The 12,311-nt window shown below is 39.3% G+C and overlaps 1 protein-coding gene across 4 annotated transcripts in view; it reads left to right on the plus strand.

The window, feature by feature from the left end:
• picalmb (phosphatidylinositol binding clathrin assembly protein b) overlaps nucleotides 1–12,204 on the plus strand; it is a 34,947-nt gene extending 22,743 nt beyond the window's left edge. For 3 of the 4 annotated variants that reach the window (XM_057838344.1, XM_057838346.1, XM_057838345.1), the window contains 7 exons: nucleotides 214–330; nucleotides 403–433; nucleotides 747–846; nucleotides 1,497–1,556; nucleotides 3,641–3,745; nucleotides 4,069–4,173; nucleotides 10,650–12,204. In XM_057838344.1, coding sequence (XP_057694327.1) covers nucleotides 214–330; nucleotides 403–433; nucleotides 747–846; nucleotides 1,497–1,556; nucleotides 3,641–3,745; nucleotides 4,069–4,161 — 506 coding nt within the window. In that variant the 3' untranslated portion in view covers nucleotides 4,162–4,173; nucleotides 10,650–12,204. Of the gene's footprint in view, nucleotides 1–213; nucleotides 331–402; nucleotides 438–746; nucleotides 847–1,496; nucleotides 1,557–3,640; nucleotides 3,746–4,068; nucleotides 4,174–10,649 lie in introns of those variants that run through there. The other variant, XM_057838347.1, reaches the window with a different exon arrangement.
• The last annotated feature ends 107 nt before the right edge of the window (nucleotides 12,205–12,311 follow it).

Raw genomic sequence — 12,311 nt, forward strand, 5'->3', positions numbered from 1 at the left:
TCAGAGAAGGGAAGGGTTATATGGCCCACACAGGAAAAAGTTTGGGGACCCCTGGTGTATGGGGTGTGTGATTCATGTACATGACGGAATCCCATTTTCATTTGCTGCCATATTTTGATCATATGATGATACTACATTGAGATCTATCAGACTGAAGCCAAATGGTGGATTCTTGGCTTTATTCATACGTTTTGAACTTTTGTGTGTTGTTAGATATCACAGGAGGGATCTTGAAACCGACTCTAGCTGGTTCCAACCTGTCTTCCAATCAGCAACCAGAGAAATTGGTGTCTGATGACCTTGACTCTTCCCTCGCCAACCTTGTCGGCAGTACGTACACAGAGTGGGAATGTTAGGCTGTCGCAATGTGTGTGTTTAATGTCTGCTCTATGTTCTCACCAGACCTTGGCATCGGAAATGGCACCATGAAAAAGTAAGTTTTTCCCCTTCTCTTACAGCAGGGGTGTCAAACCTGTCCTCAATGTGCTGCAGTGGCTGTTGGATTTCACTCCAACCAAAGGAGATGATACCTTTTCACCAATCTGGTGTTTTACAAGTGTAATCAGTTGCATGCAGTCAGGTGCGGCTTGTTTTAGCAGAAACCTCATTGGTTGAACTGTCTTTGTTGGATCTGTTGGAACAAAGATCAGGATGCACTTCAGCCCTTCGTGGAATCTGTTTGACAACCCTGTCTTAGTTTCTACACAGCATGAAAACCACTTAACTCAAGCTGCCTTAATTTACAGCGACATCCACTGGAGTCAGCCTGGTGAGAAGAGGATGACAGGTGGTACCAACTGGCAGCCGAAAGCAGCCCCGACGACAACCTGGAACCCTGTCTCTATGGTGATTTAATATTTTGGGTTGGGGAAACGATGGCCTGTCAAAATATTCACTGTTCATACATAGTTAAAAATGTGACAACCCTCAGTTATTGCTGAAAAGCCCATAAAACGTCTGTTCATTTTCTATTGCACTTCCTTACTGATTTTGTTAGTGAGCAGGAGCCCACACATTAGACTTGATGCCAGTCAGTTGCAGGCTTCATTCATTTCATTTTGACATCTATTCATATCCACTCGAATGTTGAGAGATCAAAATCAATTTTATTTAAAAAACAATGGATTTGGAGTCTTGTATAAATCTAACATGCATGTTTTGGTAATGTACAGGTAGAGGAATTTGGAGTAACCTTGCAAGCACAGGGAGAACACACACACACTCACACACACACACACACACACACACACACACCCTACAAAAAATCCTGAACTGCAATTCAAAACCTGACACTACAGTGAAACATGCTAACCACTATCCTACTTTTACTGCCTTGAAACATTCAAGCCGCAAATACCATACCCATAATACTGGGCCCTATGGCCCTAGAGGACTTAAAAAAATCTGAAATTGGCTTTTGATAGTAGAACTGTTTGAATCCATTTATGACTTTCACTATGAACCTGCTGTTCTTTAACAACTTTGTTTCTCCACAGCCACAGTCAATCATGGCCTTTCCAGCTACTACGCCCACAGGCATGATGGGCTATGGCATGGTAAGTAGTAAGTAGAGATGTCCCGATCGATCGGGTCCGATCACGTCATTTTCAAAGTATCGGAATCGGCAAAAAAAATATCGGCAATGCCTTTTTTTAATATATATATATATTTTTTAATTAAATCGTTTTCTAATTGTATTTAACGTTACAGACATAATATGTTACACTCATCCAGAGTCTTTAGTTTAGGCTTAAGGTAGGGTTATCAAATTTATCCCAATAACAGCGGTATTTGTTAAAATATTTAACGCAGTTAATGCATGCGCTGCACGACCCACTCATGCATTGTCACGCTCAATCTGTAATGGCGCCGTTTTACCTATATAGAGAGATAAAAGGCAGCATAAAATGAGTAGAGTGAATTTTGGCAGCCTTTGGAGCCTTTTTTTTAATTGGCTAAAGCCTTACAGTCCCTCTCCCTACGATTAGAAATATCATGGGAAGCAATGTGGGGAAGCAAGGTAGCAATTGATCTTTTTCTTAACACCTTATGTTATTTCCCAACGCAGAGAAGATATATCAATTGGTAGCACTACGCACAGTCATGGTTCCACTTCCCATCATGCATTTGGACATGTCTACAGTATCATTTACTGAAAGCTCACCAAATACACTAGATGGCAATATTTAGTCACAATATACAAAGTCACAAGTCTTTCTATCCTTGGATCCCTCTCACCGAAAGAATGTTGATAATGTAAATGCCATCTTGAGAATTTATTGTCATAATAAACAAATACGGTACTTATGTACTGTATGTTGAATGTATATATTCGTCTGAGTTTTATTCATTTTTTTCTTAATGCATTGCCAAAATGTATATGATCGGGAAAAAATATCGGGAATGATTGGAATTGAATCGGGAGGGGAAAAAAGCAATCGGATTGGGAAATATCGGGATCGGTAGATACTAAAACGATCGGGAGCAAAAAAACATGATCGGAACAACCCTAGTAGTAAGTGTAGTAATTTTGTTACAGTGGAGCCTTGACTTATACATGTCTACAGTATCATTTACTGAAAGCTCACCAAATACACTAGATGGCAATATTTAGTCACAATATACAAAGTCACAAGTCTTTCTATCCTTGGATCCCTCTCACCGAAAGAATGTTGATAATGTAAATGCCATCTTGAGAATTTATTGTCATAATAAACAAATACGGTACTTATGTACTGTATGTTGAATGTATATATTCGTCTGAGTTTTATTCATTTTTTTCTTAATGCATTGCCAAAATGTATATGATCGGGAAAAAATATCGGGAATGATTGGAATTGAATCGGGAGGGGAAAAAAGCAATCGGATTGGGAAATATCGGGATCGGTAGATACTAAAACGATCGGGAGCAAAAAAACATGATCGGAACAACCCTAGTAGTAAGTGTAGTAATTTTGTTACAGTGGAGCCTTGACTTATAAGTATAACCTTTTAAGTGACCATACAAAATAAAAAACCTCTTCTTTCTCCCAATTAAGCACCAATAAAAATATTTTAATAGCAATTCCCTTTTTTTCTTAAAGAATCATTCATGATCTGCCACACTGCTGCTTATTGGGAAGTTAGCTGCAAGCGCCTCGTACTCATACCTTAACGCTTGAGAATTTAGCTTGATTAAAAAAATGTTTTTTTTTTTGTTTTTTTTTTTTTTTTGCAATGCCTTTTTCCAGGGGTGGCCAAGTCCGGTCCTCGAGAGCCTTAATCTAGCCTGTTCTCCATGTTTCCTTCCTCCAACAGGAATGAATCAAATAATCAGGATCATTGTCAGACCTTTGCAGAGCTTGTTGATGAGACTATGCGATTCAGGTGTGTTAGAGGAGGGAGACATGGAAAACAAGCTGAATTGAGGCTGTCGATGACTGGACTTGGCCACCCCTGCTGATTTTTTTTTTTTTTTAATGTCCTCAAATGAGTACGCTGGGTCTCAGGATAAATTTTCGTTTGCAAGTAAAAGCAAAAAAATCTTCTGAGAGATGGCGCTCTAAATGCTCATGTTGGGTGGGGCCAGGTACCGCTGTAATTTTTTTGTCCCACTGATTTGATTGCAATGTTTGAAAAAAAATGAATCCTCCTTCTCCAGCCTCCACAAATGGGCTCCATGGGCATGATGAATCCGCCCGCCATGATGTACGGCCAGCCTGTTATGAGGCCGCCCAACCCTTTTGGCTCAGTGTCCAGCACTCAGGTGGGTGCTCTGCGGCCCACTCGTGTATGTGTGGGTGCGTGCGTGCGTGTGTGTGTGAAATCATCATGCTATGACATGTCCCTTAGTTGCCTCAAACACAGATGATGGCGGTTTAAACGAGCCACGGGTTCTCGGCTCCAACTGCGCATCATCTTGTTTTTTTTTTTTTTTTTTAATTTTTCTTCTTTTATTCCAACCATTCGATTTCAACATTGTCGCTTGTCCGAACTAATCTCATCCTCCTCTTCCTTCTTCTGTGCGCTGACTCTCTGACCTCTCCTCTGGCCCTCCTACTTCCTGTTTGTGTGTCTTCCTATTACTAGCCCTCGGCAGCCTCTAGTCCTTCCAGCCAGAGTCCTCTCCGAGCCCCTGGACAGGACCCGTTTGCACACCTCTCTCTCAAGGATTTCTTGTAGAGCGTCTTTTAGGTACAGCATGCCCCCTTCTGCTGAGGGATGCATCCCCCGCGTGGCCTGTTTTCAACATCCGTGTGCGGCTGCTTGCCTTCTTTTGTGCCACCTTCATGCTTTCGTCTTCATCTAACCGAGACATCTCATGCTTTTGTCTCTGCTTCTTATTTTGCTCAATTCACTGTCTTGACTGTAATGAGGCTCACGTTGCCCCTTTATCCTGCCACCCATGGCATACCGCTATGAACTGATTTCATGTCCTTTGTTTAAATTGAATTGGATGCCGCTGTTTTCTAAGCCCCGTCCACATTTTTTTTTTTTTTTTTTTAAATTAAAGTGAGCCAACTCTGAATTGTATCGCTCAAAAAAAAGCATTTGATGAAGTGTCACTAAGAGTAGGGTGGCATCGATCACTGGTTTTGACCAACCACTGATTTTTGAAAAGCCTAATCTACCAAAATTTTGTTTTTTTGGCCATAAACAGCATGCACCCTTAACATTCCAATCGTGTTTTATTGCAAAACATTGAACACTACCAGGGAAACGACATTTTTTCACTAGTTAGTTGGCTAAAAAAAGTGAAGTTTCCAAACTATTAAATTCTGGTTAACTTTCCCAAAAATTAAAATGCAGCATTATTTTGCTTTACAAAAATAAATTCACAATGGATAAAGGAATTGAAAAAGTTTCTGGAGAAGATAGCAGATCTACTAAATTCAATTCGAGTCTCTCTTTTTTTTTTTTTTTTTTTGTCCCACACATCTTAATACAATTTAATGCTGGAACAATTTGAATGTGAGCCAAATGAGAGGTCTCTCCAAGGTTAAACATTTTTTTTTTTTTTAAAAGATGGGACATCATCTCTTGAACTGAGACAGAACTAATAACATCCCGAAATACAAACATGGAAACCAACAACATTGTGGAGCAGTCTTCTGGAACCTAATCACTGTTTAAGGCGGAGTCTCCATCAGCATTTTGTCTTGAGTTAAATACAGAGTGGGTAGAATAGCCAAAAATTGTACTCAAGTAAGAGTAGCGTTACGTCAAAATATTACTCAAGGAAAAGTAGTCATCCAAGAAATGTACTCAAGTACAAGTAAAAAAGTATTTGGTGAAAAGAATACTCAAGTAATGAGTAACATTGTGAGTAACTGCTAATTTATTTTTTTTAAACAATGGTATTTTTTATCAGCACAAAGTTATGTATTTGAACTGTTGTTACAATGATAATTTACAATACCCATTACATAACGTACATTAAGCCAAAAAATACAAAAAAAAGAAACAAATGACAGCAATTAAGCATTATTTGTCCGAAGAGCATGAGTGCCCTCTAGTGAAGAAAATAGTTCCTAGAATCGTGAGTACTGTAGTTTTTTCATGGTTACGATTATGAAATAAAAAGGATCATATCTGTTTCCCCGTGGTTGGTCAGAGCCAAATAAAGACTTGGCCATTACATCAAAAATAAATATCATAAGTAATTAGGTTAAAATCAGTGCTTTTGAGTGCTCTCTGTGAAATACCTCATTTTTTACTTTTAAGACTCCGCGTGATTGAACAGGCTGGCGTGATCATAGAACAGTAAGCTTGCGTCTGATGAGTATATTGTAATCATGATTATTGTTGCGACATCTCATTGGAGAAATTGGTAGCGCTATTCTTGGCAACGCGGGAGAAAAAAAAATCTAATCTATAGAAGAGGAAAAATGTAACGACCCCTGCTGAGTTAGAGTTGCGTTTTTTTTCCTTCGTAAATCTACTTAAGTAAAAATAAAAAGTATGGCTTAGAAAAAACACTCTTGCAAGTACATTTTTCTCAAATTACTGAAGTGAATTTAATGGAGTAAATGTAACACATTACTACCCAGCTCTGGTTAAACAATAGTGTCTCTGAGTTGATATAACAGTTTATTTGAGGTTGTTTTTTATGTTTTGTTTTTAAACTGTGCAAGCTTTGGCTAGTAGCCATCATTTGAACATTTTAAAAATATATTTGGATTAAAATCTAAGCATACATATTATGGCTAATTTCATGATGGCTGAAAATATCAAGTTCATTACATTCAGACATTGTCAGCCACCTTTTCATATAGATTTAGAGGTAAGCCCTCTGTAACAGTAGATGCCCAGTCATTTTCCTCCAGATTTGGTTTCATCCCCAATGCTGCAATACATAAGTAAATGAATATAGCATGGCGCCCCCATGTGGCAATGTGTATAACCATGTCTTCAACCACTTGATCCTCCCAAAATTTAAGTTTTGAACGAAATTGATCCAAACTCCAAATTATTGCATTTAAAATATTTTATTTATCAAATTTATAATTGTGTTAATGTTTTACAATCTAAACCTTTATAATCTCTTATTTGGGAAAATTCATCTACGTGGTCAATGTCATTAAATGAAAATGACAAATATTTAGTTGTCTAAAGAGTTTTTACCCGATAACTAAAATCCCGATATTGTCAAACTCCCAAAATCCGATGCTGATATCAAACTGATATATGTGGTCTTAGACTGAACATAATATGGCTAATTGAAAGGTGGAAAGCGCTATACAAGTGTAACACCATTTAATTTTGTTGTGATGCCCCACTGGATGCTTTAATAATGTAACAATGATGTTTTTCAAATAAGATAAACATTCTGTGAAAAGAAAACAACTTCAACTGCAGTTATTGAAAAAGTGCGTATATTGTACCACTATATATATTGTTGAAATCCAAATTGTGCCATATTGTGCAAACAGCAGTTTTTTTAATCAAGTGCAAAGTGCCAATAAGGCACTTATTCTGTCCTCAATGCATTTGTGAGTACACAAATGGACAGATAGCGAACAAATCTGGATCGAAACAGACATCAGACGCCGGAGTAAAATTAAATTGGCTTTAGTGTGGTCATCTTTCTTTTGACAAGAGCACTGATACTTTTTGCAAAACTAAAAACAACAAAGCATTCTGTCAGTATTACATGAAATAAAGTAAATGAAACAACGTATACACCACGTGTCAATTTGAATAGCAACTGGCAGGACGGCTTGCAGGCAATTTTACCACAAAAGGAAATATACAATATACTACACAACGTTCATGAATATAAAACAACAGAAGAATATGACTTAAAAACAATGCTTGTATAAGGCACAAACAATGTGGTGAGATGGCAAGAACTGCTTTGTGGTGCACTGGCTGCAGACGTTAGCTCGTTCATTTAGTTCTCTCTGTTCACAATTAGTGTTGTATCGGTCGCGAACGATTCGTTCTTTTTGAACGAATTGTTTGGGTGAACGAGACCGAACTAATCACCATCTGCACTGATTCGTTCTATGAAGTTGGTGGCGCTTGTTCGCTGCGTGGGAGGGCGTTGAGCAAGCGGCAGCGTCTTCTGACATCGCACACGACCAATCAGACGCCAGCCTCATCGCGGGCAGGGGAGGGAGCGGAAACAGAATCATGGCGTATGTCACTCATTTCCACGTGTGGCCAATAAGCAGCCAGCGTGCAGGCAGGGGGGAAAGACTGAGTTTTGTCACTTCCCGTTCAGTGATTCGGTCCTCCGGTTCCTGACCTAGCTTGCTGCTAACTTGACTTTCCAGTAATGACTATGCGGTGAACGAGTCATAAAATGAAAGGAAACGACTTTGTCACATATTTGTTAACGTGGAGCCTATCAAATGCTGCTCAAAAAGACAAAAACACCACACAAATCTAGCGAGCATGGTTTAGTGTTCTACTTTTCTCAACAGACTCGGGACTGTGCCTATGACGATATACTATCAAATTTACAGTAATTTAAAACACACGTAGCTACGAGGCAAACAAAACCTGAGCTGCGGTCGCGTGACGGCAGTGAAGCGGGCAGAGAACTGTCACTATATGGAGGCTTCATGGCAGCGATATGTACCTCATATGTGCACAGAAAAAAAATAATATTTAGTATGATCACCATAATACTGATTTGCAATGAAACTGTATATACATGTCAATTTTTTCCGAGGGTTTTTTTTTTTTTTTCGTGTCAGAGGGTGTCGGTTGGTTTGACAAATTATGTCAATCCGTCCATCATGTGCTACTCAAGCGCCCCAAAAACAAAGCGCGCGGACACGGGAGATGTCGCAATATGTCTACATTTTTCTTAACAGACTAATAAGAGTAGAAAGGCGAAATCATAAAGCAAACAATTATTTCTCGTCAGCATTTGACGATCTGAGATGCGGGGACGACAGGGGAGCTGACCGGATTATTTTATTTATTAATACCAGTGCAAAAATTCAAAACGATCATCTTAATAATAAAAAACAAAAATACAACAGAGCGAGAGGTTAATATGATGTGTTGGCCGTTCCATAATTAGAAATTAAACTTTCGATTTATTTTTATTTTCGTGACAGCAAGCATGCCGCGTTGGCTGTTAGCAGCAGCATTGTATATGTGAGCAAGATCATGCTAAAGAAAGTCCGTGCGCCCCCGACCCCAAACCCCGACTTCCCCCTCAAAAGGAAAATGTTTAACCGTGTCCTAATTCGAAATGCAAGCACGAGCCATGACTTTGAGCCCATAGAACTAGGACAGACGACGCGGAAGTCCTCCCTCGCTTTTGCAGCAGCGGGAGGGAGACGAGGCTGTCTCTGAGAGCAGAATGATATCGCCTGTCACTCATTTCTGAAACTACGACGAGTGGTCAATGTGCAAGAGAGGGAGGGACCAAGCAATGTCACTTCCCGTTCAGTTATACTGCGAAGCGGTCTTTGGTGATTCGTTCGGCAACGTCACTTCCCGTTCACTAACCGAACGATTCATTTGGGTGGGGAGGGAGATGAGGGGGGCGAACGATTCGTTGAACGATTCGTTTGAACGAATCGTTTTACTGAACGAACCGGAATGGATTCGTTTACTCAAGTGAACGACAGATCCCGTCACTATTCACAATGAGGTCGCGTCCACATATGACGTCAGCAGAAAGGGCTGGAACTATTCAAAACCAATTGCACCTAGCACCACCAAGGGGCGTCTAAACACCAGAAACAGGCAGGCATCTGGGCCGCTCTGTTGGGGATCTATTTTCAAAAACTTAAAATTCTAATATTTTCAAAACCAAAGCCACTAGCGACCCAAAACCAAAACAGGCATCTCCTTTAGGCATATATGAGTCTCCTTGAGCAGCGGCATCAAAAAATTCAGTCGTTCCCGAATAAAATTCTGATGAATAATTTTTTATATAAGTATAAGAAAACTTAAAATGGCAACAACAACAAAAAATCTTGGATTTTACGCTAGATGCTCATAAATCACCAAATGCTGATAATTACCTATATTTTCAGGATCAATAGTAATATTTAACATAGCATATAAGTTTTTGCCCAAAATTGCGACTTTTTTTTATTGTGTGAAATTTTGACATAAGTTTTCAACCGCTAATAAATCAATTTTCACATCAGCAACTTAATACTTGAGGAAAGCTTGCAGAATCATCTTAATTTTACTCAACAAAAGCAAATTTTGCATTTTTCTATTTACAATTACAACTTATTTAGGTTGAATTCTGACGACACTATTGCCTCAGCATGTTTTTCCGGCTATCTGACCCTTGTTGTTTTTTTGAAATGTTACATAAAATAAAACTCGTAAAAGGTGGATTTTTTTCTGTATGGACACAGAAATGTCAAATTGACTAGTTTTGCCAAAAAACAGGCAGTTAGCCAAATATTAACTGATTATTTGAACGTAAAGTTAAGCTATTGTATATGGATACAAATCCAACGTGGCGGCCATCACAAATTGAAGAGCTTTTTAAGTTGAAAATTCTTGTAAATAAATGCGTAAATCCTGGGATTTTTTTTCCGATATGAATGTAAAACTGTCTAGATTCTTGGTTAAAAGCAAAAACCGGGCGGTTATCACTCATTTTACTTAGATATTTCAAGCTAAAGTTACGCAAATTTTTTCCATTCATTTTTTTTCACAACGTTTCAAAGTGCACGCATGGTTCGATTTTATATGATGATAACCTTGAGTTCTTGATCAATCAATCTAGACACACTCCTGCCCGCCTGTTTGTATGCACTAAAACGTTTGTCCTGTTTCCACCTAAATCCGGCATTAGAACGCAGCGTGTTTGAGTTTATCGCAGTGAAAGCTGCAATGACGTTTTGCCTGGGCCAGCCCCCTACGGGAAGCCGTGACACAATGTCTGTAGGAGCTGTCTCGCAACTGATAGTGAAGTCTATGTAAAAAGCTACCCATTCAGCAAAAGAGAACGTATTTTGGCAAGTGTTTGTTTCGTTTGTTAGGAAAAAAGAAAATTAAAAGTATGCGTGATTATTTTTTTTTAATATTGGAACTTATGGCTAGAAACCTAAAAGAAATTAATGAATGAGCTTCTGAGTCTAGTTTGCCTCACTGTGGAGAGGGTCTTATCCAACAGTTGCGTTGAAATAATGTTCTTGATTGTGTCCATTTTCATTAAAGCCTTTCTTTTTCCTTTGCAGACGCAGTTCATGTAACTTTGAAGAGCTCGTCTCTCTTGGAAAGATGAAGCACTTAGCAGCAAAAAGCTTTGTCCTCGTCCAGGTCTCCGGAGGGATATTCACGCACCCACTCATCCCTTTACACACACACATTCACACAAAGACACACACACTGAGCACCCCTCTAAAAATCATGTGAAGAACCACGACGGCCGTCACTAACCGTAACAAAGAGGATTTCCTCTCCATTTTACAGTCTCATCTGTAAAGGTAAAGTTCTGGCTGCTGAAGAAACTTCGATGTTATGTATTTGGTTAAAAAAAAAGGCATCAGAAAAAAAAAACTAAACTTCCATCGGGTGTTGATCAAGCAGAGAGGTTATTGGTTGTAGGGTGAAGGCGACCTTCCCTTTTTACCGTCAATGGCGTAGTGATGCTAATGACGTTTACACCCGTTTAGTTTGTTGTCTTTTTTACCGTGTTTACAGTAGACATTCCCTGTGTGTCGTTTGTATTTATTTATGATTATCGGTCAAAGGAGCTCGAGCGGGGGTTTGTTGTAAAATCAACAGCGCATCGTAATGAGCATTGAACACGCGTGGGAGTGCTTGAGCATTAAAACTTATCAAGAGGTAGAGTGACAAATAGTTATTATATAAATGACACCTATTAAGCGAATGATAGAGCACTAAATATTGACTTTGTTCTTTTTTTTCTACAAATGCTAGATGAAAATTAAAAAAAATAAAAATAAAAAAAAATCACAGGCGCCATTGTGCTGAGAGTGCAAAGGTTTCCACTAAAGCAGGGGTGGGGAAACTAATATGGCCCACCATGCTATCCTAAACACATGATCATAATATATAATAATTAAGGAAAAATAAGTTTGATCAACCTTTTTGTTGTTAATTTAGTATTGCCCATGGGGACTCGTTAGAAAAAGGGTGGCCCACCCCTGCGCTAAACAGTACATAGTGCGTTCTGTGCCTATATAAGGGGTCTTTTTTTGTTTGTTTTATTTGCAAGTTGAGGAACACTTCACAAACCATCCTGACAATGAGGGCGGCGGCGGGCTCCATTTTGCTTTAATAGCTTTTGGCACGCCATCGACTCGGCGAGTGCGCTCGAGGCTGCCTTTAATCTGTGAATGTGAAGAGTTGTCTTCATGTTGCACACATCTTTCCACGCCGCACGTGAAGCCACCCGCACGTCATCCCGTGCCACTTGTCAAAATGTGTTGGTTCGACATGTTTGATGTAAATGAATTGTATAGAAGATCCAGATGAATGCTTGTTAGTGGGGGGCGATGGCGGACGGGCAGCGGCGGCGGATGTGGAGGAGGGACGAGCGCTGTTGATCGGCACTCAGTGTAAATAGAATAAGACAAAAAAAGTGACTGTTCTTTGATTGCAAAAGTGAAAGATGTATGAAATATGAACATGATTCAAATCCAATTTGACTCTACCTATTATGTCTGATTCAGGATGAAACTGCAGATTTGTCATTAGAACCTGTAGCAGGTGACCACTCAAATTTTGTTTTTTCTTTTTCCAAATAAAGAGCAGCTTCCACAAAAAGTATCTGTTCCCATTTTTTTTTTAACTGCAGTGCCACAAAACTGCTGTTGGCATGAACAAATGTTTGCCTCTGCTGACCACAAACCTTTCTCAGAATTCAACAGTGG

The sequence above is a fragment of the Corythoichthys intestinalis genome, chromosome 6, assembly GCF_030265065.1.
Source record: "Corythoichthys intestinalis isolate RoL2023-P3 chromosome 6, ASM3026506v1, whole genome shotgun sequence".
Lineage (NCBI taxonomy): Eukaryota > Metazoa > Chordata > Actinopteri > Syngnathiformes > Syngnathidae > Corythoichthys > Corythoichthys intestinalis.